The 27607-nt window shown below is 41.5% G+C and overlaps 1 protein-coding gene across 1 annotated transcript in view; it reads left to right on the plus strand.

Moving 5' to 3' along the window:
- LOC103112856 (probable maltase-glucoamylase 2) overlaps positions 1 to 27607 on the plus strand; it is a 109366-nt gene that overhangs the window by 37413 nt on the left and 44346 nt on the right. Inside the window, exons 15-28 of the mRNA XM_060195670.1 lie at positions 7643 to 7814; positions 8337 to 8453; positions 8940 to 9094; positions 9216 to 9300; positions 10899 to 10955; positions 11372 to 11496; positions 12369 to 12457; positions 13456 to 13505; positions 15725 to 15895; positions 17725 to 17877; positions 19541 to 19780; positions 22471 to 22625; positions 24364 to 24532; positions 26544 to 26640. Of these exons, the coding sequence (XP_060051653.1) occupies positions 7643 to 7814; positions 8337 to 8453; positions 8940 to 9094; positions 9216 to 9300; positions 10899 to 10955; positions 11372 to 11496; positions 12369 to 12457; positions 13456 to 13505; positions 15725 to 15895; positions 17725 to 17877; positions 19541 to 19780; positions 22471 to 22625; positions 24364 to 24532; positions 26544 to 26640 (1835 nt within the window). The remainder of the gene's footprint in view (positions 1 to 7642; positions 7815 to 8336; positions 8454 to 8939; positions 9095 to 9215; positions 9301 to 10898; positions 10956 to 11371; positions 11497 to 12368; positions 12458 to 13455; positions 13506 to 15724; positions 15896 to 17724; positions 17878 to 19540; positions 19781 to 22470; positions 22626 to 24363; positions 24533 to 26543; positions 26641 to 27607) is intronic.

Consider the following 27607-nt stretch of genomic DNA (forward strand, 5'->3'; position numbering starts at 1 on the left):
GGAGGAATATTGCTCAGCTCTGGCTTATGTAGGTGACTAGGATTGAGCCTGCAGCTCTCTAGAAGTTCAAACACACTAGTCTTGTGATTTAACAATGAGTACTCTCCCTCACCCCAACATGTACTTCTCCTGGGAGTTGGGTGGTAGCGCAGCCGGTTAAGCGCATGTGGTACAAAGCGCAAGGACTGGCCTAAGGATCCTGGTTTGAACCCCTGGCTCCCCACCTGCAGGGGAGTCGCTTCACAATGGTTGATGCAGGTCTTCTGGTGTCTGTCTTTCTCTCCCCCTCTCTGTCTTCCCCTCCTCTCTCTATTTCTGTCTGTCCTATTCAACAAATACAACATAAGTAACAACAGCAATAATAACTGTAACAACAATCAAAAAAACTACAAGGCAACATGTATTTCTCTTGACCTTGACCTCCAATATAAAATTTGGAAAAGTTCCTGACATTTCTAGGAAAGGATTATCCCTAGCTGGCCCCCCTTTTACATGCTGCCTTTAAAATAAGACAAAATTCCCAGATGTGCAAACTTCATGCATGATTATTGTCAGATATAAATTTTTCTTCTTAGTGAGTTATAAGATTATCAAGGGAAAAGTCAACCTTGTAACCTTATCCTAAGCAATAATATGTATACTGAACACTATCTGTTGTGTAATCATAATTCTATAATTGCTCCTCTGTTGGACTTAGACGTTGGCAGGTTGATCCATACCCCCAGTGTATTTCTATTTTTCCCTAGTGGGGAAGGGCTATGGAGAAATGAGGTTTCATGACACATTGGTGAGGTTGTCTGCCCAGGGAAGTAAGGATGAAATCATAGTAGCATCTGCAACTTGGTGGTTGAGAGGCAATAAATAAAAAGCAGGACAAAACAATCACATTTCATTTCCTACCATCACTTTATCCTCATGATTGCACCTTGTAAAGGACACAAGGACCTTGTTCAAACCCCCAGCTCCCACCTGTAGTGGGAAAGTTACTACATGAGTTGTAAAGCAGTGCTGTAAACGTCTTTCTCCCTTTATTTCTCACCCTTCCTTCTTGCTTCTATCTCTGTCCAAAAAGGAAAGAAAGAGTGAAAGAGAGGGAGAGAGAGAGAGAGAGAGAGAAAGGTAGAGAGAGACAGAAAGAGAGAGAAAGATAGAGAGAGACAGAAAGAGAGAGAGAGAGAAAGGTAGAAAGAGACAGAAAGAGAGAGAGAGAGACAGAAAGAGAGAGAGAGAGAGAGAGTAAAGAGGTCCCTTTCTAACTTTGTGTTAAGCAAATGGTGAGAATAGTAGCGTTTGGTCTTTGGGCCATAGACAATGTTGGTTTTACAACAGCTAAGATTGTTACTCAGTAGAACCTGGGGATAAGGAAAATGTGACTCCTAGGTCATATGGATGTGTGGTTCCATCTTTGTTGGGCATCTAGCTTGAGAATAGTAGATACTGTTCTACTCCTTCGAGCAAGAATGAAATCCACTTTTCTCTAGGCTGAGAGCAAAGACCAAATTATTTTTTAAAAATTGTATTATTATTTTATTTATAAAATAAAATTATTGACATGACCATAGGATAAGAGGGTGCAATGCCACACAATTTCCACCACCAGAGTTTCTTATCCCATCTCCTCCCTTAAAAGCTTTCCTGTTCTTTATTCTTCTGGTAACATGGACCAAGGATCATTATGGGGTGCAGAAGGTGGAAGGTCTGGCTTCTGTAATTGCTTCTTTGCTAAACATGGGCATTGGCAGGTTGATCCACACTCCCAACCCATTTCTATCTTTCCCTAGTGGGGCAGGGTTCTGAAAAGATGGGGGTCCAGGGTACATTGGTGGTGTCCTCTGTCCGAGAAAATCAGTTTGCCATCATGGTAGCATCTGCAACTTGATGGCAGAGTGCTGTCGCTGACATTCCACATCTGGTGTCTCTGGACACAATCTGAAGTGCAGTGTGTTGTGATGGTACTGGCTGCTTTGCTTTGCTTGAGCTCAGCAAATGCAATATTAAATGATATGAATTGAGTAAAGCTTTCAGCAAAGACCAAATTCTTTCAGATATAAGGACCTGACTATAAAGAGATGCAGTCTGAGGCATTAAAAAGGAAGACTTAAGGATCTTTGAATAAGATTGTTCATTTAAGCTAGGAAGACAAAAAAAAAAAAAACAGAATAGTATATATAATGGCCAACAAAACTGTGACCTCAGATAACTTTTTTTTGTATTTCAGTTTCACTCTTTTTCAACTGTTGATTGCAGCATACAATAAAACCTCTAGACAGAGTCAATAAAAAGAAAATACCTGTGGGTCTAAATAAACAGAGATATAGGCATAGGAGTTAAGGAGTGAGTCTTCTTCTCCTTCCTACCCATATGATTTTGGTCTTTAAATTGTTAGAATGGAGCCCTGGACTTTCTTAAACAAGTTACCTATATTGTAATTTATTATTATTATTATTAATTTGTTTTTTCTTTTTTATTTAAGAAAGGATTAATTAACAAAACCATAGGGTAGGAGGGGTACAACTCCACACAATTCCCACCACCCAATCTCCATATCCCACCCTGATAGCTTTCCCATTCTCTATCCCTCTGGGAGCATGGACTCAGGGTCATTGAGGGTTGCAGAAGGTAGAAGGTCTGGCTTCTGTAATTGCTTCCCCACTGAGCTTGGACGTTGACTGGTCGGTCCATACTCCCAGTCTGCCTCTCTCTTTCCCTAGTAGGGTGTGTCTCTGGGGAAGCTGAGCTCCAGGACACATTAGTGGGGTCTTCAATCCAGGGAAGCCTGGCCAGCATCCTGATGGCATCTGGAACCTGGTGACTGAAAAGAGAGTTAACATACGAAGCCAAACAAATTGTTGAGCAGTCATGGACCCAAAGCTTGGAATAGTGGAGAGGAAGTGTTAGGGAGGTACTCACTGCAAAATCTAGTGTACTTCTGCTTTCAGGTATATATTTTGCAGTAGTTTATGGATACGTGTGAACATATGCTCTCTCACAGAAACTGGTGTATATCTAGGTTTTGGGACTTTGTTAGAAAGTGAACCACCTGAGATGAAATTAGAGTATACTATGAAAGGAAAGGTCTCACCTGAGTAATAAAGCTGAAGGGTTGTTATTCCACACGTGAAGTCTCTGGACACAGTCTGAAGTGAAGCATGTTGAGGTGGCAATCGTTGAGTTGGTTAGGTTGTGATCTGCGGATGCAATATTATTTGATATGGATTGGGAGAGGCATACGGGAAAGTGGGCCCTATCCAGGGGTTCCAGGACTGGGGGATGTAGGGGCTCTATAGTGGAGATGTGAGGTTCCTGCTGTCTTAGGGTTCAAAAAGACAATCGATAGTTAATGTTATCATCACATTATTTGGTAATTGGGTTAACTTTGAAAAGTCCTTTTGTTATGGTTTGCTGTACAGTACCCAGTATCTTGTATATAGCTGTGCTATTGGATGCTTCTAATCTACTTGGTCTAGGCTTTTGAGAGAGTCCACATATCAAATACACAGCCTATATATTAAAAAGATTCAGTTTGTGTTTTGAAAAACTTTGAGACATACAATTGATTTTCCCCCTCTCATATTAATTAACTAGTGATTTATATGGCTACATTTTGCTAGGAGTGTACATAAACACCATTCCCACCACCAAAAGACTGTGACCCATCCCTCCCACCCACTCCCACCCCCACAGGCCCAGGAAGCTGCATGTCTACCCCTCACCACAGGGTTTTTACTTTGGTGCCCTACTTACAATTTGGTCAGGTCCTGCTTTTAGTTTCCCTTTCAGATCTTCTTCCTCAACTTCTATTGATGAGTGGGATCATCCCATACTCATCTTTATCTTTCTGACTTAGCTCACTTAATATAATTCCTTCTAGCTCTGTCCAAGATGGGTCAGAGAAGGTGGGTTCATTGTTCTTGATAGCTGCATAGTATTCCATTGTGTATATATACCACAGCTTTCTCAGCCACTCATCTGGTGTTGGGCACCTGGGTTGCTTCCAGGTTTTAGCTATTATGAATTGTGCTGCTATGAACATAAGAGTACACAGCTCTTTTTGGTTGGGTGTTATGGAGTCCTTGGGGTATAACCCCAGGAGAGGAATTACTGGATCATATGGAACATATATGTCTAGCCTTCTGAGAGTTTTCCAGACTGCTCTCCACAGAGGCTGGACCAATTTACATTCCCACCAGCAATGTAAAAGGGTTCCTCTGTCCCCACATCCTCTCCAGCATTTGTTACTGCTGTCCTTTTTGATGTATGCCATTCTTACAGCAGTGAGGTGGTATCTAAGTGTCTTAATTTGCATTTCTCTGACTATCAGTGACCTAGAGCAGTTTTTCATGTTTGTTAGCCTTTTGGATCTCCTCTGTAGTGAATGTTTTGTTCATATCCTCTGCCCATTTTTGGATGGGGTCATTTGCTTTTTTGGTGCTAAGTTTGCTGGGCTCTTTATATATTTTGGTGATTAGTTTCTTGTCTGATGTATGGCATGTGAAGATCTTCTCCCATTCTGTGAGGGGTCTCTTTGTTTGTTTAATGGTTTCTTTGGATGTGCAGAAGCTTTTCAATTTGATGTAGTCCCATTGGTTTGTTTCTGCTTTAGTCTTCCTTGCAATTGGGTTTGATTCATCAAAGATGTCCTTGAGGTGTAGGTGGGAAACTGTTCTACAAATGTTTTCCTCTAAGTATTTGATTGTTTCTGGTCTGACATCTAGGTCTTTGATCCATTTGGAGTTGGTTTTTGTTTCTGGTGAGATAAAGTGGTTCAATTTCATTCTTCTGCATGTTACAACCCAGTTTTCCCAGCACCATTTATTGAAGAGAGCCTCCTTTTTCCATTTAATCCTTTGGGCCCCCTTATCAAAGATTAGATGTCCATAGGTGTGGGGATTTATTTCTGGGCTTTCAATTCTGTTCCACTGGTCTGTGTTTCTATTTTTGTTCCAGTACCATGCTGTTTTGATGATGATGGCTTTATAATATAGTTTAAGGTCTGGGAGTTTGATGCCTCCATTTCTGTTTCTTTTCCTCAAGATGGTTTTGGCAATTCTAGGTGTTTTCAGGTTCCAGATAAATGATTGTAGTGTTTGTTCTATTCTCTTAAAGAAGCTTGGTGGAACGTTGATGGGTATTGCATTAAATTTGTATATGGCTCTGGGGAGAATATTCATTTTGATGATATTTATTCTTCCAATCCATGAGCATGGGATATCTTTCCATTTCTTGGTATCAGTTTCTATTTCCTTGAGTAGCGACTCATAGTTTTCAGCATACAAGTCTTTCACTTCTTTGGTCAACTTTATTCCTAGGTATTTGATTGATTTTGCTGAAACAGTAAATGGGAGTGATTTCTGAATGTCTTCTTCTTCAGATTTAGTGTTTGCATAAAGAAGTGCCACTGATTTTTGTACATTGATTTTGTAGCCTGGTACCTTGCTATATTGCCTAATAACTTCCAGTAATTTTCTGCTGGAATCTTTAGGTTTTTCTATGTATACTATCATATCATCTGCAAATACAGAGAGCTTGACTTCTTCCCTCCCAATCTGTATTCCTTTGATTTCTTTCTCTTGCCTGATTGCTATGGCAAGAACTTTCTATACTATGTTGAATAGTAATGGTGACAGTGGACAGCCCTGTCTAGTCCCCGATCTGAGGGGGAATGCTTTCAGCTTCTGTCCATTGAGTATGATGTTGGTTATAGGTTTGCTATATATAGACTCCACTACCTTGAGGAATTTCCCATCTATTTCTATTTTTTGAAGAGTTTTGAGCATGAATGGGTGTTGGATTTTGTCAAAGGCTTTCTTTGCATCTATTGAGATAATCATGTGGTTTTTGGGTTTGCTTTTATTGATGTGGTGAATGACATTGATTGACTTATGGATGTTGAACCAGCCTTGCATTCCTGGGATGAATCCCACTTGGTCATGATGAACAATCTTTTTGATATGTTGCTGTATTCGGTTGGCCAAGATCTTGTTTAATATTTTGGCATCTATGTTCATCAGAGATATTGGTCTGTAGTTTTCCTTTTTTGTTCTGTCCCTATCAGCTTTTGGTATCAGGGTGATGTTGGCTTCATAGAAGGTGGAAGGGAGTATTCCTGTTTCTTCAATCTTATGGAAAAGCTTAAGAAGTATGGGTACTATTTCCTGAAAGTTTTGTAGAATTCGTTTGTGAAGCCATCTGGTCCAGGACTTTTGTTGTTGGCGAGATTAATTTGTTTTTTACCAGAGCACTGGTCAGCTCTGGCTCACAGTGGTTTGGGAGGATAGAAAATGGGACTTTGGAGCCCCAGGCATTTAATTCTTTGCACAACCATTATGCTGTCTCTCCCACCCATTTGTAGTTTATTTATTTATTTATTTATTTATTTATTTATTTTATAAAACATCCTTTGCATATGACATAGTGGGGGTTGTATTGTTAAATGGGAATCTGGAGAATGTTATGCATGTACAAACTATTGTATTTACTGTTGAATGTAAAACATTAATTCCCCAATAAAGAAATAAATTATTTTAAAAAAATCAAAAGACATTCATACAATGCCATGTTGGAATAGAAAAAATAAATAAATAAAACATCCTTTGCAATACAGTTAGAGAAGAAAAGATGATGTTGTCTGTGAGGACTTCATTGTCTACTGTCTAGTGCTGACATTAACTCAGACCATTTGCTATAATGGAAAAAGAGCTTGCCTACAGAAAGGTGGTGGCAATAGCACTCAGCTATTATCAGCACCCTCTACTTGTATTGTTCAGTTTTGGAATACTAAAGGGAGGTGTGGGCTGTTTATCACAGAAAGAGAAGAGAGGAAGAGACAATTCTGTAGAGAACTTACCTAAAGAATTTTAGAGCAAAAACTAGGTAAAATTGCCTACATGTCATCACTTAGCTTTCCCTCTGTTCTCCTACTCAGAGGTAATTCTGAGTCTGATGTTGTGTTTTAAGTTATTTTCCTTTCCTTTCTATATGCTTTTAACTGATACATAATGCAGTCATTCTTTCACTGAATGACTTTGTACTGAAAATAATGCTTAATATTTCAATTGCTTAAACTTTATAGTGAGCATAAGTTGTCATCTTTAAATAGCTCATTAAGTTGAGATTGTGTTGTGTAGATGAACATATCCTAACACTAGAAACTACTAATAGTCATCTCTGAAGCTTCAGAAGAACTCAAGTGTTAGAGTCCAGCTAAAGTACAATCTCTTCTCTTTGACATAAGGAGTCTAAGGTTACAACCTGAGCTAAATTAAATTGTGAATGGAAAGCAAAGGCATGGAACCAAAGTAATTGAACATTTTTTTAAATGGGAAGATGAACTAAAAACTTAAAACCTTGTTTGATGCATTATTGAAAGAGCCAGAGCATAACCAAAACCACCAAGATAGAGACAATATAATCAAGAGAATAGGAACCTAGAGAAATTCCTTGGGAGCTTCAGTCTAGAGCTTTGTACTGTCCTATAGAAAATGAGGTTGAGAGCTAATTCAGAGTGGGGACAGGATCACTTAAAGACATGAAGCTAATTTTCTGACCAGGTCTTCAAGTTGATTGGAATGTCCTTTGCTGCCTTGTTAGCTCTGAATATTCAAATATCACTCCACATTCAATTAACTCTGTTCCTCTTCAGAGCCATGAAGAATATCTTCCACAATAGGAGGAGTTTCATTTTATCACGTTCTACCTTTGCTGGTTCTGGCAAATTTGTTGGTCATTGGTTGGGGGACAATGCAGCCACATGGGATGATCTTCGATGGTCCATCCCAAGTATTCTGGAGTTCAACCTATTTGGCATTCCACTGGTGAGTTTCCCACTAAACAAAAGAACATAAGTCCTATACCCTTTAGTGTTCCATTGCAACTGTCATCAGAAGTCCAGGTTACCATTACCATTAAATTACCAGAGTAACCACTTTCCTACTTTATCGCTGTGGTAAAAGCTGGTATCTTAAGATATGATAATAAATTTTGAGATTGTGTTGTTCTCCACGAAATATCTTAAGGTAAGAAGTTGACACCATGAGTAAAATGTATTGATATTCCAGAAAAATCTGATCAGTAGAACATCACTCTATAGCCAAGTATGAAATTAAGAGCAGAATATCAAAGAAGAATACTTGGTATAACCATCACTCTTATAAGTTGACCTGTGATAAACACTTGCTTTTTTTTTTTTTCTTCCTTTTATGTGGGGGGCTTTTCTGGAAAGCCTTGGATTCCATAATGAGAGTAAAAGACTCTCTTTTTCTTCATCACCAATGTAGACAGTCAGTGTTTCCATTTCTCTCACTGACCACTGTGCTTGTGTGTGCGCTAATCTCCAGGTAGGTGCCAACATCTGTGGTTATATGAATGATGTCACAGAGGAGCTCTGCACCAGGTGGATGCAGCTGGGAGCATTTTATCCATTATCAAGGAATCACAATGGTCCTAACTTTGTGGTAAGATCTTCAAGAGAAGCAATGGAAATTTCTTGGATTTCCCCTTTGTCTCCATGGCAAGTTCTTTGGGCTCTGTAGACTGGCTTTGGAAGATATGCCTTAATTTAAGCTCTGGCACTTGCATGTGATCTTTCATTGGGTATTTTATGCAATTAGCAGTGAGAGTGAGAGTGACAACAAGTAAGTGAGGGGTAGAGTGTCATTTGCATATGTGATATTAGCGATAGAATTCAGGTGCTCACATGTACAATTCCTGAACTTTCTCTGCTGAGCCACCTCCCCAGCTGTCATTTATTCTTTGATATGATTTTATCATATCTAAAGTGAAAGAACAAGGCCGCAGACTTTCATTTCCATCTGGAAATGCTTTGAATAGCTTCTGAGTTGGGAAATGTGACTACTTTCATTGTAGACAAATCCTTGTGACAAAGATAGATTTTTCAGCTAGGGTGGAACTATATAATAATGGCCACTGTTTCCTTGTAGGATCAGGACCCTGCTTCCTTTGGTAGCAACTCTCTGCTGGTGAATTCATCCAAACACTATCTGAACATCCGCTACACCTTGCTGCCTTATCTCTACACCCTTTTCTACCATGCGCATACCCGTGGGGACACGGTGGCCAGGCCTGTTGTCCATGAGTGAGTTTTCTGACCCTTAAAGAATACTTTTCAGATCAGATTTTCACTTATCTCATTAGTAGTAACAAGGCAAGTTACCCCTGTCCTATAAGAGATTTCACTTGCCTTCTCTATTTTCCAGGTTCTACCAGGACCCAGCTACATGGGATATACATGAGCAGTTCTTATGGGGACCTGGACTTCTCATCACACCTGTTTTATACCAAGTGTGTTTATAATATAAGCAACAGGGTGAAATATAACACTTGTCTTCACGTTCTTGTCTATTGCTGGGCTAGCATAGGGGTGCCTCTTCCTGAGCGCATACTCTCTGGGTTGGAGAGAACATGACTGGAGCCAGCCTGGGCTGCTACTCACTCAGCAACTCAAGAGAGATGACTCATGAACAGAGCTCATGGTGGCAAGGCAATTCAATTCTTTATTGATCAGAGAGCCAAGGCTTTTAAAAGGCAGACCCAGAACTGGCAAGTGAGAAATGGAAATGGTTAACATGGTTTGGAAAGGGGCAGAGAAAGGCAAAAGGGCTGGGAAAAGTAGGAACTTCTTTAGAAACTGTTGGGAGGGTTTTGACTGGTAGGCTTAATAATATCCTGCAGGCAGGGAAAGTCTTGAGGGTAGAAAGAAGATAGATCAAAGGAATGGAATGGGTGGGGATCTTTCAGGCAAAACAATGATTATGTAGATAGGCCATAGTATCAGGAATGCAGGGTGGAGCAGGGGGAGCTGGCTTGATATTTTAAGGAATGCCAGGCTCCTGGAGGCAGAAAAATGCAGGGTGTTTTGTGAGGCCAGGAGTCTGATAAGACAGGGCAAACCTTGGATGTCCCTCCTTGTTCAACCTCTCAGTAGAGAGAGAGACTGACAGGATAGATATCCCCTCAAGTCAAGCCCTGCCAAGCTCAACCACATCCTCACAATTTCCCAATAGTCTATAACTGAATAAGCTATCTCCCACCCCAGCATCTTTGGCTGCATATCAATAGAAATATGAACACAGTGACAGAGGTAATGAAAATTTGAAAATCAAACAAAATAGCAACTCTTGGTCCCACTGCTCTAACTGAGCAAAAAAAAAAAAAAGTTCATTTTTCAAAAATGACCTTCAAATCCAGGACATTAAGCCTAAAACAGTGATTTTTGACAGAGCTTTCAATATATTGGTGAGTTTGGCTTACGTGTTTTCTTTTTTTAAAATGTATTTTATTTATTTAATTTTTAATGAGGTAGATACAGAAAGACACAGAGAGAAAACCAGAACACTTGCTCAACTCTGACTTTTGGTTGTGCTGGGGATTGAATCTGGGAGCTTGGAGCCTCAGGCATGAAAGTCTTTTTGTATAATCATTATGCTGTCCCCCCAGCCCTCTTGTGTTTTTTTCTTGACCAGAGAGGATATGAGCTTGAGTTTGGGTTGGGAAAAGTGTACTCAAGTCCACTTAAAAACAGTGTTTTGGTTGCCCACTTCACGTAGACCTGCTCACAAGCAAACAATCCTATAGGAAGGCATCCCTGGGGTTCTGGGTGACTCCATCTTCTCCCACCTGTCAGACTAATTGTCCACGTAACTCACTAAGTTAGTTATGTGAAAATTTCAAGGACCTTGAAACAATACAAACAGCTTCTAGGTCCAACTCTGTTTTGGATAAATAGCCCATTGCTTCTGAGTATCTATATTTGACTTGTAAGATGAACTCATCATACTATCATATAGGACTGTTGATAGGATCACACACAACATCACATGAGGTTGCCGTATAAACTATAAAATAGTACACTTATTCTCTTCTTTATCATGTTTTCATAGGGTGTGAACCGTGTGAAAGCATATATACCTGATGCCACCTGGTATGACTATGAGACGGTAAGACATTTCTACTCAGCTTAGAGACCTGACTCTAGAAAGGGAAAATCAAAGACAGCAATATTTGGAACTTGGGGTGGACTATACTACAAAGGTTCACATTTTGTTGATTATGGATAGGTAAGGTCTTTTCATATACAGAGTGCTGTCATGTGGATAAGCATGATAGGTCGGTGTAAATGTTTGCTCTATCAAACTGACTCTAAGATGGGGAAAGTCTAGAAAATTGAGGTCCAGCTAATAAATCATGGCAGGCTATGAAGCAGTTGGGTGGATTAGAATGTCTGCTTTGCTTTCCATCACCTTGATGCCCTGGGCAAGTCACTGTACTTTAGTTAGCCCTTTGCTTTTTTTTTTTTTTTCTGGATGATCTTATAAGTTCCTCTTATGAGATCTGTTTTCCTTTTTCTGGTCAGGGTGTGGCCATCCAATGGAGAAAACAATGGGTGGAGATGTCACTACCACAGGATCAAATAGGACTTCATCTTAGAGGCGGTTATATATTTCCCACCCAGCAGCCAAATATAACCACAGAAGCCAGGTAAGCTCCCAAGTCTTCTTAAGTGTGACTATTCTGATGCTCTGAGGAGCTGGTTGTTACAGGAGAAGCAACTGGGTAAGAAAGAGAACAAGCAAAGAGACAACTCTCCCAGTCAATCATCTTTCTTCCTTCCTTTAAAGGTTAGTAAAAAATTGGCAATGTTGGGGATGTGCGGGGGGGGGGGAGATTGGCAGTGTTAGTCCTCATTAACTGGGCTAAATGATGCCCATTTCTATAGGTCAAAATCACTTTCTCCTGACAGTTCATTTTTGTCATTTTTCACTTTGAGGTTCAGTCAGATTACATAGGAAATTTATAATAATCACCCATGAGGTTTCCCTCCAAGAGATTCCTTTGGGAATGAGAGAATGCAAGTTAAGTAGGAGAATAAGGGTCATCAAAAGAAAGTCAGCTTAGCTTCAGTGTCAAGAGCCAATAAATTGGGGTGCAAGCCCCAGCTCTGGGGCATACTAGATATGCTGCCATGGACATCTTCCTCTCTGTGCTTCTTTTATTTGTAAACTGGGGATGGAGATAGTTTGATTTTTCCAAAGTTACTGTGAGAGTTAAAGGGAATAATATAAGTGATTGGCTGTACACAGGATATTTAGAAGACTGCCTGGTAGAAGGGAACACTTAGGAAGTGCAATATTTTATTATTTTCTAAAACCTATTTTTCTGGGCAAGAACTACCTCATTCTATCATTCTTTCCAGGCTCATTTATAAAGAATCTATGCTTTCTACCCACGAGATCTTTATACTCCGTTTTCTTCCCTAAATTCTGGGATTATCTTACACAGAGTGTGAAGAGAGCTAGTTCAACACAGTTCTATCTCTTCATTCTCTCATGCTGACACTTGCTCTCTTACAGCCGGAAGAAACCACTGGGACTCATTGTGGCCTTGGATTATAAGAGAGAAGCAAAGGGAGAACTGTACTGGGATGATGGTGTATCTCTAGGTAGGCTCACTCATGACACCAGTATCCCTGGAGTCCTCAGCGAAAACTAGTCACTATGGGATACCTAATAGAATACTAGTCCTATTATCACTGATGCCTACTTGTATAGCTTAGAATCATTTTCTTCTAAAAGTTCATATAATCAAGTATGGTGCATTGAAATAAACTTCGAGTGAATCTGTTGCATACTACTGACAGCAACTCAAATAGGCACTATAGTTTTTATCAGTTTAATTATTATATCCTCTGGGTATCATGATGTATACTACACAATTTATCTTATCAACAGATGCATAAATGAATCATTTGGTTACAATTAATGGGGACATATCCAATTTGTAGAGTACATTTTCCTACTGTAAGATTTTCACATAAATACCTCTGGTAATTTTTAAAAAATGTTTTACCTACTCATTTGTTATGGACAGAGAGAAATTTAGAGGGGAAGGGGAGATAGAGAGGGAAAAAGATAGAGAAAGACACTTGAAGCTTTGTTTCACCATTTGTGAAGCTTTCCCTCTGCAGGTGAGGCCAGGGGATTGAACTTGGGTCCTTGCACAGTGTAATGTGTGTGCTTAATCAAGTGTGCCACTGCCTGGCCTCTTCTCTGGTAATTTTAAGATCTGTGATTATTTTAAATCCTGTTCTGGATAGAGTGAACGTATATTAGTATTTATTAACTACTTATTCTTGCATTTTATTCAGGGGATATAAAGACAAATAACACATAGATATTGACCTTGAAAAACTCTTGACCCCTCAGTTTATTTATACTGTGGCTAATCCTAATTTTAAATGCAAGTCTAAATGTTCCCAATGCCAGAAAATTGTACCACAAGAGATCATAGGAGTTTAGAAAATGTATTATTTACCTGTAGGAAGAGTGAAACAGTCCATGAAGCAGAAGTAGGTTGTGAAGATATTCTAGTGAAGAGAGAAATCCAATTATTCTGTTCCTCTGCACCATTTGGTGAGAATATTCTACTTTTCTCTTTCAGATGCTGTTACCAAAAATAACTGTATTCTCTATGAGTTCTCTGTTGCCTCTGTAAGTAATGTTTTTTTTCCTTTTCCTTTTTAAATAAGAGTATAGTTTAATACTGTCCCCTTCACCAAAGGTCTGTGTCTCTACCTCTACTTTCCTGCGATGGACCTGAGAATCCACCGTGCCCTGCAGAGTCTTTTACTATGGGGCAATACACCAAACCCAGTCCAAGTTCTAATTCTTACTTGTCAACTTCTGTCTATGAATGGGATCATCATATATTCATCCTTCTCTTTCTGGCTTATTTCATGTAACATGATTCCTTCAGTGCTGTTTCTTAATTATATACAGTATATGATCTTTTGTTCCTCAAACATTTATTTATTTACTGTTATGGAGGACATAGTAATACTCTGATTTGGCATATGATGATTCTGGGCACTGAACCTGGGCCTCAAACATGAAAGACTTATGCCCTAATCCTGACCTTCCAGGTTCTATATGTTCTTTTCTGTGAATTATTTTTTTAAGTTAACATTCGTTGCTTGGCCAATGGAACAGGCATAGTGCTTGGATGATAGTGCCGGGAAGGATGAAAATTAAAAGGGAAGTTTTAGTTTGTGTTTAATATATTAGATGATAAAAATCAGAATAATTTGTCATATGCTCCCACCCAGGTTCTCATTTAATGAGAAATCAATGTTGAATCTCTTTCAGTCTCTCTCTTTATCTCTTTGTCTATGTTGCTGCCTAAAAAATTTATTCCACAGTGTTGAAGCTCTAATGATTAAAAAAAAATAGAATGAATATTGTAAAGAACTCCTTGTTACTTTCTGGAAAACAGGAAAGAAGTGTGTGTATATTCCATTATGAGTATACCAGAAAGGTTACATAAATGGAATTACTTAGCACAAAACTTTGGGCACTGACTTCTCTGAGCATAATACCTTTGAGCTGTTGTCTTAACTTTAGAGCTTTATTGAGTAATTTTTTACAGTATAGTCTTTTTTATTTTTCACCTCTCCTGTCACCAAAGGTCTGTGTATCCATCCCCACCCCAATAGATAACCAGTACAGTTCTCCCAGTCTTAGCTATAGACTGACTTCTGTTTTTCACATTCGTGTGTTTAATTCTTCATATTTCACATGTAAGTGAAACCTTTATGTAGTCATCCTTCACCTCCTTACTTGCTTCACTGAACATCTTTTGAGTTGTTGCAATAAACCACCTGTTTATCTTTTTAGGTTCTAGAGTAAAATGCCATAATACAGATGACTATCTTTTGTCTAAGCATTCACTCCCCAAAAAGACCATCTAGGCTATTTTTAGTCAGTGGAAGTTTTACAAAACTTGAATAAATTATTTCAATTCTCTGGGCTTTAATCTCTTCATCTGAAAAGCGAGGATCCCTAGTTGGTTATGAGGAACAGATGAAATTATACATGCAAAATGCTCAGCACAATCCTGTTTATTGTACTGACTAGTTTTTAATTTGAATTTATAATTTTTAATTTGATAGAACAGAGAGAGATTGAGGGGGCAAGGGGGACAGAAAGGAAGCAAAATAGAACACACCTATAGTATTGCTTCATCACTTGTAACTTTTCCTCCCTGTGGTTGGGGACTGGGGGCTTGAACCAGGGTCCTTGCCCATGGTAATATGAATGTTCTACCAAGTGTGCCACCACCCAGCCCCATACAAATAATAGTTTTTATGTATATTAGAAAAATAAAATGACTCGGGCACTGCCTGGTGTGGATGTGTGCACCTTGGTCTCTGTGTCTGCTGGTCTCTTTGTGGACACACACCTTGTCTGCTTGAAGATAATGTTAAGATAATGTTAATAATATGTTTTCTTTTTTAAAAACAATCTTTATTTACTTATTGGATAGAGACAACCAGAAATCAAGAGGGGGGAGATAGAGAGGGAGAGAGACAGAGAGACACTTGCAACATTGCTTCATCATTTGCAAAGCTTTCCCCCTGCAGATTGGGACTGGAGGCTTGAACCCAGGCTTTTGTGCACTGTAACATGTACACTTAACCATGTGTGCCACCATTAAGCTCAGGAAAGTGTTTTGTAACCAACAGGATCAATAAGTAACCAGAACCAATGCAAGTGAGAGATCTATTGCTAGTAGATTTAAGACGATTAAGAGCCTGGGTTAGTAACATCTCTTTCAGTGATTCCTCAGTTCTCCAAAAGGAAAAACAAATGGAATTGCTACTGAGCACAGTTAGAGTTGTCTCTGAACTAACATCTTACTTTTTGTTTCCCAGAATCGCCTACAGGCAAGGCTTATAAATAAAAATTGCACAAATTACAGAGACCCTAACAACCTCCAGTTTACAGACATCATAATTTTGGGAATGGACAAGGAACCTGCTAGTGTCACTCATGAAAATAATGACGCTCCCTCCATAAACAATGTCTACAGTGCTTCAACTAAGGTGGGAATGGGTGCAGCCTGCAGGAACCCCTGTGGAAAACCCTGATCTGAGATTCCCACAGCCAACTCTGCCTTGCACTGTTGACTTTGAGCAGCAGTCCCAGGGCCAGGATGGCAGGGAACCCTACCGTAGAGCAAGGAGGATGTCAAAAGAGAACAAACAACGCAGGTGCCAAACATATTAGCTCGGGAGCAGAGTTCGTACTGAGAAGTGGGAATTGGGACCCCAGGACAAGGATGTTCTCTGGGTAAATTCAGCATGAGACATCCTGATCCCAAATGTGATACAGGTAAAACAAGATTCAATACATATGTTAGTTCTGGAAAAAAGAATTTGCACATTTATCTTCTTAAAGAGTCTCTTTGAGGCACAGGTGATATTTGTCTCCATGTCTGAAGTGGTTCTATACTATTAGGGAAAATGATAGTTGGAAAAAAGAAAAAAAAAAACAAAGAAACAAGGGCAAGCTGGCTTTGCTTTTACTGAATGACTTCCTTGCAGATTGGGCCCTTTATGTGACAAAAGATATGATTGATTAGTTGGATATTTCAAACAGTGCAACACCTGGCATTTTTTTGGGAAGCCTTTTTCCACTTGGCACTACACAGAACAAAGAGTAAGAGCTTGGTTTCCTCTCTCTCTCTCTCTCTCTCGCCTCCAGGGTTATTGCTGGGGCTTAGTGTCCGCACTATGAATCCACTGCTCCTGGAGGCCATTTTTTCCATAAGACGGAGAAATAGAGAAGGGAGTGGAGATAGAGAAGGAGAAAGAAAGACAGACACCTAACAGACCTGCTTCACTGCTTGTGAAGTGACCACCCCCCACCCCCCACCCCCACTGCAGGGGAGGAATGGGGGCTCAAACTGGGATCCTTGTGCTGGTCCTCACTCTTCATACAAACTATGTGTGCTTAACTGGGTGTGCCACCACCTGGCCCCGGGTTTGGTTTCCCAGTTGTACTCATTCCCCGACTGTGAGATCTGAGACAAAGCATGAGACCTCTCTGAACCTTAATTTCCAACATTGTTAAATAGGGTTAGTTATATTATTCACAGCCCAAGTTCTCTTTCCAGTATCAAAAGCAATCAGGCATGTCAAATGATTATTCTTGTGCTTGACTTAAATGAATACTGAAAGCAATTGTGCTATTTTCCATTCTGTCATCCTTACCATCAATATCATTTTAATCTATTTTCTTGCTGGAGCAAGCTTGCCAGACTGGGTGACTGCATTGCCCTGAAACCAGCAACAACAAAAGAAACAACAACAGCAGCAACAACAAAAAACCACCTTGGCTAGGATCTAAACTCCTTAGCTGGGATCTGATTCCTCAACATGATTAAACTCCTTCCCGTTCAGCCTTTCACAGTGACTCCAAGAACTAAGAAAGACCAGGAATAAGCCAAATTCATTTTTCTGAAATAGTCTTTGAAAAAATATATTATCTTTATTTATTGGATAGAGACAGCCAGAAATGGAGAGTGTAGGGGGAGCTAGAGACAGAGGGACACAGGCGACACTGCTTTACCATTCACAGTGCTTTACCTCTGTAGGTGGGGACTGGGGGCTCGAACCTGGATCCTTGTGCACTGTAACATGTGTGCTCATCTAGGTGCGCCACCGCCCAGTCCCCGTAAATTAACTTTTCTAATGGGGAAGTCAAAAGTCCCAGAAGAGAATAAGTAATATTCCAGATATCCCACAGCTAAAATGTGTTGGAAGCAGAATCGGCATGCCTGTCCTGACTTCCAGAACTCAAGCAATGGGTTTCTCTCTTTCTCTCTCTCTCTCTCATCTCTGCTCACCCTGGCTCCCTTCTCTTTCTACAGGTGCTGAAACTCTTTGATTTGGCAATTATGCTGGGACAAGAATTCTCCATTCAGTGGACATTTCACTTCAGTGACATGGAGAAGTTCGATTGCTACCCTGAGGATCCCAATGTCCTCAAGGAAAACTGTGAGAGTCGTGGATGTCTTTATGAGGTAAGAGCCAAGTATGGTGTTCCCATGATGAGCAGGGAGTTGTCAAGCTATCTCATGGGAGATTAGGCCCTGATAGAAAGCACTTTTCAGTCCTGGACTAAGCAATAATCATGCCACAGGGAGAAAGGGTGCTGAGCCCGCTGAAGCCTGCTACTTTGTCATCTTTGGTGTGGCCATTGCTGGCTCCTCCCTCACTGTCACTCCAGCTCTCTCTTTCCTCCACTCACTTTATTTATTTATTTAATATTGAGTATTCATTGGATAAAGTCAACAGGGAAACAGAGGAGAGAGAGAGAGCTGCAACACTGCTTCACCACTTGTGAAGCTTCCTACCTGCAGGTGGAGAGCCAGGGCTTGAACCTGAGTCCTTGCTCATGGTAACATGTGTGCTCAACCAGGTGCACCACCAACTGGACACTCACTCATAATATTTAATCCCCCCCCCCTTTTTAACTATTCAGTAGATGTGCCGTGCACATTATCATCAACAAGGACAGTTCCCAGCCCTCAGTCCCTGTCTGCCAGGGGGGATCTGCTGCAGGTGTTTGTCCTTCTCAGTTTCTTCTTCTCTCCCTGTTTCCCTTTTCTCTTTCTTTCTCCTTTCTTTCTTTCTCTCCTTCTCTCTCCTTCCCTCCCTCCCTCCCTTCCTACCTTCCTTTCTTCCTTCCTTCCTTTCTTTCTTTTTCTCTTTTTTTCCTCCCTTTATCTGTTGCCGCTCTCAAAAATTGGAAAAGGAGAAAGACCACTGGGAATGGTGGGATTGTATAAGCACTGAACCCCAGTGACAGCTGGTGGCAAAGCAAACAAACATGCAAACAACCATCATCCCAGTCTCACAAGCTTCTCTCCACGTGTGCTTTAACGAGTCCAGAGTTCCCCATTCAATACGGAGACTGCTAAGGAACTCTGTTAATAATCAAGATGACTCAAGGTAGATGGAGGAAGAAAGGAGCCTTTTATTTATGTGAGGCCAGGAGCTCAGGTCCTTCTGATAAATCTGTCCCTGAACAAAGGGACGATACAGTCTTACACAGGGGGTACAGGCTTGAGAGCAAAAAGTATCATTACAGAATCAGAGGCTACAACGTTAAGGGGTGGGACTTGTACCCATTGCTCAGGGTTTGGCTGCCTTGGTTACTGTTATCTTTCCTGCAGAGCTGTATCTGGGAAAGTTTAGTCTCAGCATAAGATACACCAGTGGGGGTGGGGAGGCTACCTTTTAGGAGGGCAGAAGCTAGCTAGGGTTACAGAAGCCACCTTCTCAGTCAAAGTTTTGGTTGACCTTCATCAACTCTGCTTGTTGCCACTGCTCACCCAGTGAAGGCCAGCCTGCACTAACCACCTGCCTTATCTCAGATTTTCTACAGGTTCTTAAACCTTTATTGTATTTTCAGTCTTTCTGTTTTGTACTGAGGCCTGTTTACAAATGTTTCACAATCAAATTATAAACACATAGTATAAGCATATCCAGGGGAGAAATCTGGAAATCCTACTTGTAAATAATGTTGCATTCCTGGGGATCAGGTATTTGAACTTAATGTATTTTTGGGTTGGGGGGGGTCCAGGAATGAAATTCAGCCAATAATAGTGAGCATGATGTAAGAGTCGCTAAGGGTCTCTAGATGTTGTATCAGACTGATGTGAATTCTTCCTCTTGTTCCAGTCCACGAATGCTCCTGGTGTGCCGAGCTGTTACTACGACACCATCCCTCGATATGCTGCCAGTAACATTCAGTACCTGCTGGGGGTTATCAGCGCACAGCTTGCCTCCCTGAGACCCCAGGAGCCTGTACAAGCAGCGCCACCACCAGCAGCAGCTGCCACCTCAGAACCTCTCTCTGCAAAGATCCCACTCCTCAATGTGAGCGTGATATATCACACAGAGAGCATGCTGCAGTTCAAGGTATTCCTGGGTCACTCATTCTGACCCCCCCCCCATAACAGGGTTCTCTTGGCTTGCTGGTCCTTTCTTTCTCTCTCTCTCTCTCTCTCTCTCTCTCTCTCTCTCTCTCTCTTTCTTTCTTTTAAAAGTGATTTACAAATTTGTGATATTACAGCATTATCCCATTTCCACACCTTTCCCACCACCAGAGTTCTGTGTCCCCATCCCCTCTATTGGGAATTGCAGTAGTTCTCCTAAGGTCACAGATATGGGTTGACGATTATTTCTACAACTATCTATATTCCTACATATTTGACCTTTTGTTTTCCCTATGGGCCTGCCTTCTCTTTCTTTCTAAATCAAAACTACACCCATTGCTACTTCCAAATGTCCACCCTTTTTTACCTTTTCGCATTCAAGGTCTTGATAGAGTTGGGGTTTAGAGCCCTCTTGTGATATTTCTCCCCCTCTGGGGTTATGAGCCAAAAGGTAGCCTCCCCACCCCCACTGGTGTATCTTATGCTGAGACTAAACTTACCCAGATACAGCTCTGCAGGAAAGATAACAGTAACCAAGGCAACCAAACCCTGAGCAATGGGTACAAGTCCCACCCCTTAACGTTGTAGCCTCTGATTCTGTAATGATACTTTTTGCTCTCAAGCCTGTACCCCCTGTGTAAGACTGTATCATCCCTTTGTTCAGGGACAGATTTATCAGAAGGACCTGAGCTCCTGGCCTCACATAAATAAGGCTCCTTTCTTCCTCCATCTACCTTGAGTCATCTTGATTATTAACAGAGTTCCTAACATGCTGCAAATTGAAGGACCATATTTTGATGTCCAGTGTCCTCTAAAATGACAAAAATGCAATGTGGCAGCCAGCAAGGTCATTCAGGGGCTGGAGTAGCTTTCAATCCCTGACAGTATAAAAGCTGAAGAGGTTGGCATCATGATAGCATCGGGAACCTGGTAGCTGAAAAGAGTTAAGATATAAGGCAGAACAAATTGTTGACTAATCATGATCCTAAAGACAAGAATATTGCACATAAAGATTTAGGGTCTCCATTTTGGAAAAAAGCTAGTAGGTCTATTTTAGATATATTCCAAGGGGCCCATGACCTTACTAGTTTTAGTCTGAGCTGACATCTAACATGCAGGTGACTTAAGTTATTGTCTGGGGAAATGGTGTCATAGTTGGAAAAAAGGACTAGAAAGCTGGGCAGACAACCCCATCAAGGTGTCCTGGAGCTCCACTTCCACAGAGCCCTGCCCCACTAGGGAAAGAGAGAGGCAGGCTGGGAATATGGATTGACCTGTCAACACTCATGTTCAGCTGGGAAGCAATTACAGAAGCCAGACCTTCTACCTTCTGCATCCCACAGTGACCTTAGGCCCATACCCCAGAGGGTTAAAGAATAGGAAAGCTATCAGGGGAGGGGATGGGATATGGAGTTCCCATAATGGGAATTATGTGGAGCTGTAACCCTCTTATCCTATGTTTTTTTTTGTCAGTGTTCCCATTTTATATATTTTTTTAAGCTGGAGAGGGGCTTTGACCTCTCTCTCTTTTGAGATTAAATAAATCTTTAAGAAATGGTCAGGTCAATAATTTTAAAAAATTATGACAGGGTGGTGGTGCACCCAGTTGAGCACACACATTACCAAGTGTGCCAGGACCTGGGTTTGAGCCCCTAGTCCCCAACTGCAACAAACATGCTTCTCAAATAGAGAAGCAAATCTGCAGGTGTCTATTTTTCTCTCTATATATATATATATCCCCCCCTCCTCTGGATTTATCTCTGCCCTATCTAATAAAAATAGCAAAGAGCAGGAGTCGGGCGGTAGCACAGTGGGTTGAGCACAGGTGGCGCCAAGTGCAAAGACCAGAGTAAGGATCCAGTTTGAGCCCCTGGCTCCCTACCTGCAGGGGAGTCGCCTCACAGGCGGTGAAGCAGGTCTGCAGGTGTCTGTCTTTCTCTCCCCCTCTCTGTCTTCCCCTCCTCTCTCCATTTCTCTCTGTCCTATCCAACAATGACGATATCAATAACAAGAATAACTACAACAATAAAACAACAAGGGCAACAAAAGGGAATAAATAAATAAATATATTTTAAAAATAGAAAAGAGGGGAAAATGGGTGGGTTAGTCTCATGTATTTGGGACAGTTAATGACTTCTGGCATAATACAAATCGTCTAGAAAACAGGGTCAAGGATAGCACTCCTGATTGAGTGAACACTTTGCCTTGCACAAGGACCTGGGTTCTAACCTCTCCTGCAGGGGGGAAGCTTCATGAGCAATGAAGCAGTGTGGTGGGTGTTTCTCTTTCTTTCTCTCCTCTGTACCCTCCCCTTCCTTCTCAATTTATCTCTACTTCTATCAAATAAATAAGAACTAGTCTTTAAGAACTTGTACAGGAATGAGGTAGTGGTACATCTGGTTATATTACTATGTCTGTCTTTCCATCCATCTCTCTATCTACCCGTTCTCTCTCAATTTCTCTCTGTCCTATTGAATGAAAAGAAACAAAAATAAAAGGCCACTGGGAGCAGTGGATTCTTAGTGCTTGTTCTGAGCCCCAGTGATAACCCTGGAAGAAAAAAAAAGGAGGAGGAGGAGAAATTAAACTTTAAAAATGTCCAGAAATATATTAGACATGAGGGATTTTAGTCCTGTGATTCTCTCAGAAAGTTCCCATCTTTTTTCTTGTCAGATCTATGATCCCAATAATAGAAGGTATGAGGTCCCTGTGCCTCTGAACACTCCTCCCTCTCCGGTTGGCTCCCCTGAAAACTGTTTGTATGATGTCAGTATTCTGAACAATCCTTTTGGAATCCAGATTCGACGAAAAAGCTCCAACACTGTGATGTAAGCACAATTTCTTTGTCTGTAAATAGACTGTCTTTAGATCTAACTATGTTGCCTCTAATTAATGCAATGGAATACTAATCTTCCTCTAAATGAATATGAGTGTGCAAACAAGTGTTTTTAATTCCCCAGTGAAGTATTGGCTTCGGGACATTTTCCGGATGGGATTTCATTTCCCAATTAGTCATTAACTCAACAAGGAAAAAAAGTGAAGAAGCTAATTGGGTGTTGCCTGATTTAAAAGAAAAAAATATATATGTATGTATATATATATGTAAATGCTAGTCATTATGCTTCTTAACTTGAACAGAAAAGAACATTAAGTACAATCTATAGTCTAGCATGGAAATATGTTTTGTATACAACTCATTAACAAGTGATAGTGGAAGCTGGGGAGGTGGTTCAGCAGTGGAGCGCCCACGTTGCATGTGTGAGGCTCAGGGTTTGATCCCAGGGAACATATGAGGGCTTCCAGAACAGCATGGATCTTGGGGCAGGGCTTTTCATTTTTCTTCTCTCTCTTTCTATCTCTCTCAAGAATATCATATCAGATCAGGAGAGTGGCTTAGAAGTAGAGTATATGCATATCATCCCTTGTTCATGCCTGGAATTGCATTAAAAATAATAATAGGAGAGTCAAGACACACAGGGTAGAGGGTTTTAAGGAGAGAGAACTGACTGTTTTTTAAATTATTTTAAATTTAATTTATTATTGCATAGAGACAGAGAGGAATTGAGAGGGGAAGGGGAAATCAAGATGGAAAGAGACAGAGATACACCTGCAGCCCTGCTTCATCACCTGTGAAGCTTTTCCCCTGTGGGTGAGGACCAGGGGCTTGAACCCTGATCCTTGCACACTGTAATGTGTGCACTTAACCAGGCATGCTATTACCTGGCCCCAAATTATTTTTTAATTAAAAATATTATTTATTTATTTATTTTTGATGGAAACAAAGATGAGAGCTTAGGGGGACAAATAGAGGGAGGGATACAGAGAGATACCTACAGCACTGCTTCGCTACTTGTGAAGCTTCCTTCTTGCACATGGCTTGAACCTGGATCTTTGAACACTACCCTGGGTGCACTGAATCTTGTGTGCCACTACCTGGCCCCCAAGAGAGCTGACTTCTAGCAGCCTTTGCTTCAGCGGGCATTGCAGAGTTAAGGTCACAATGCTTGGCATAAAAGTAGTTGGCATCTCTCATCCTTGGCTGCTCCTGAGAGCAATGCAGGCCTGTATTCTGCCTGGAGCTGAGGTGGTCCATCCTTATGGAAACGGACACCTGTGTGTACATACAGCTTTGTTTGAAGGTGTGTCTGACACTCTTCTATTTTGTCACCTTCTTTGGGAGGAAATTCTTTAACAATCCACAAGAATCCAAAAGAGTTTCACCCATCTCTATGTTCAAATGTTCTATTGAAAAAGATATGTAGGTCCCATTCACTCATTTCCCACTCGTGTGCAGGTGGAAAAGGCAGGTAGTGAGGACTAGGAATAAAGAAGTGAGTGAGATATGGTCTTCATCCTCAAGGACCCTTTTGGCCTCGAAAGGGTCTTCTTAGCTTGTCAAACTGCAGGACCTTGGCAGTGAGAGTCATGGCACTGGATCCTCTCACAGTGTTGTAACCTGGACCAAGATGTCAATAATTCCTGAGACTTCTGAGCTATCTAGCCCAGCATTTGCGTTTGCTATATCACGTCACCAGCTCAGCACTCCGGTGTTACTTTGTCTTCCAGCTGGGACTCTCAGCTCCCAGGCTTTACCTTCAATGACATGTTCCTGTCCATTTCCACTCGTCTCCCCTCAACATACATCTATGGCTTTGGGGAAACCGAGCACTCGGCTTTCAAAAGAAATTTAAATTGGACCACCTGGGGGATGTTTGCTCGAGATGAGCCCCCGAAGGTAAGGCAGAGAAATATGACTATTCCTTGGTGGCTCTCTGTGTGGACTGTTTTTAGTCTGTATGTGCATATGTAGCCTGTAAATCAACTTCATCTTGTACTGATGGACATACCTTGTATTGAGAAGTTCTCAGTGAAGTATTTGGCCTTTCTGTTCTGATTGGGTGTTTTTTTTTTTTCTGTGAGTTATTTACTTTATATAATTACTTTGAACAGTAGTTACTTATTTTTTTAATTTTTTATTATCTCTATCTATTTATTGGATAGAAACAGCCAGAAATTGAGAGGGGAGGGGGAGATAGACAGGGAGAGAGATGGACTGACATCTGAAGCCCTGCTTCACTGCTGGCAAAGTTGCTCCCTGCAGGTGGGGACTGGGGACTTGAACCTGGGTACTTGCGCACTGTAATGCGTGCAATTAACCAAGTGTGCCACCACCTGGACCCCAATAGTTACTTATTTACCTCATTATTTTTACTGCTGGCAAGATTGTCACTGGGGTTAAGTGACAGTCAGCACAGCAAATCCATGCTTCAGGTGGCCTTTTTTTTGTTTTGTTCTTTTGATGATTTGACAGAGAAGGAAAAGACAGAGAAGAGAGGGAAGAGGAAAGAGAAATACTTGCAGTACGACTTCACTGCTCATGAAACTGACCTTCTATAAATGGGAACTGGGGGCTCAAAACTGAGTCCTTGTAGCAATAATGTGCGCAGTCCCAGGTGCATCACTGCCTGACCTCCATCTAATACACTGTTAAGGGGTCAGGTGGTGACTTACTTGGTAGAGTACACACGTTACGGTGCACGAGGACCCAGGATCCTCAGCTGCAAAGGGAAAATTTTAAGAACAGCAAGGCAACGCCCTTCTCGCCTCTTCCCCTTCCCCTTCCCCTTCCCCTTCCCCTTCCCCTTCCCCTTCCCCTTCCCCTTCCCCTTCCCCTTCCCCTTCCCCTTCCCCTTCCCCTTCCCCTTCCCCTTCCCCTTCCCCTTCCCCTTCCCTTCCCTTCCCTTCCCTTCCCTTCCCTTCCCTTCCCTTCCCTTCCCTTCCCTTCCCTTCTTTCCTTTCCCTCCCCGCCCCTCCCCTCACCCTCACCCTCCCCTCCCCTTCTCTTTCTTTCCCTTCCTTCTCTTTCCTTCCCTTCTTCCCTTCCTTCCCTTCCTTCCCTTCCTCCCTTCCCCATCCCGTCCCCTCCCCCTCCCCTCCCGTCCCCTCCCCCTCCCCTCCCCTCCCCTCCTCTCCTCTCCTCTCCTCTCTTTCTTTCCCTTCCCTTACATCCCTTCCCATTCCCTCTCCTCTCCTCTCCTCTCCTCTCCTCTCCTCTCCTCTCCTCTCCTCTCCTCTCCTCTCCTCTCCTCTCCTCTCTTCTCTTCTCTTCTCTTCTCTTCTCTTCTCTTCTCTTCCTTTCCCTTCCATCCCTTCCCATTCCCTCTTTTCTCCTCTTCTCCATTCCCCTCCCCTGCTCTCTTCTCTCCCCCTCCCCTCTCCTCCCTTACCCCACTCCTTCCCTCCTCTCCTCTCTCATCCCTTCCCCTACCCTCCTCCCTTTCTTTCCTCCTCTCTCTCTCCTCTCTCTCTCCTTTCCTCCTCTCTCTCACCTCCCCCCCCTCTCCAGGATTGTGGAGTTATTCAGGCACTTAACACCAGCAATAACGCTGGTGGCAGAAACAATTTTTTAACATATTCTAGTTGTATGACTCACAAAGAATGGGACACTGTCTTATTCATAAGACATGACCATAGTTTTTCAGAAGGTAATAGACTAGTGAAATAGAGAGATGCAGAAAGAATGGTAACTGGGTAATCCATGCTATCATATAATTATGTGGTAACAAAGAAGGATAGAGAGAGATTCTGATTTAATATATTAGAGGTTAAAAGTAAGGTAAAGGACTCCTTTATATTATGATAATGTCATAGTATGAAATCTTTGTTGTTGAGTAGGAGTTTGCTGTTTCATTCATGATCTAGAAAGACTTCTCTTTTTGATCTACTCTTCCCCATAATTCTCTCAGTACAGAAGTAATTCCTATGGTGTCCATCCCTACTACATGGCACTGGAGGAGGATGGCAGTGCCCATGGAGTGCTTCTGCTGAATAGCAATGCCATGGGTAAGTGACGGGCACACCTCTTGCCTTACCACAAGCATCTGGTCCTCTTTATTGAGATCTGGAATATTAGGAGGAATAGAGAACTCCAAGGACAAGATAAAGGGGATTAAAAACATGATCCACCATCCATTTATTCATTTAATTAATTAGCTAAAATTTATTGATAGCACTAGGTCAAGAGGGGCTGGGTGGTGGTGCACCCAGTAGAGCATGCATGTTGTTGTGTACAAGGACCCAGGTTCAAGGCCTTGGTCCCCACCTGCAGGGGACTGTTGCTGCAGGTGTCTCTCTCTTTCTTCTACTCTAGCTCCTCATCTCCTCTCAGTTTATCTCTATATCTAGACTAAATAAATATTTAAAAAAATATATATTAGATTAGAAGAATTCTAGATCAGGTATTAGAGACACAGTGCTGACTGAACATGGCCGTGACTCTTGTTAGAAAATCTTTTACTGTGACACTTGACTTTCTCTTCATAGAGTGACAGATGATGTTGAGGGCTGGAGAGACAGCTCACCAGGTAGAACACATACCTTGCCAAATGTAGAGATCTGGTTAAAGCCTTGGCCTCGTGTAGGAGTGCCATAGCACTGAGGGAGGCTCTGGTGCTGTGGTATCTCTCTCCCTCATCAAGAAAAAGTAGTGAAATTCTTCATTCTCAAGTTCATAGCTCCATAAGCAAAAGATCATTGTTGGTATGCTTCTAAATTCTGCTTATAAGACTTTCTGTTTTGATCATCACATTAGGTTCGCTTGTATGGCTTAACGCTGTGGTCTATTTACATAATCATTGTTTTAATTCCCACTGGTTCGAGCTCTTTTTCCACTTTGTCCCCTCTCCTAGTCACACCCTGTCTTCCACCACTCTCTTTTTGCTCCACCCTCTCTACTTCACATCCTGTTTTTACACCCTACCACTTCCTTCCTGGAGAGTATAAATGCAGATGAATAAAGCCAGCATTGCCA

Source organism: Erinaceus europaeus, chromosome 8, assembly GCF_950295315.1.
Source record: "Erinaceus europaeus chromosome 8, mEriEur2.1, whole genome shotgun sequence".
Taxonomy (NCBI): domain Eukaryota; kingdom Metazoa; phylum Chordata; class Mammalia; order Eulipotyphla; family Erinaceidae; genus Erinaceus; species Erinaceus europaeus.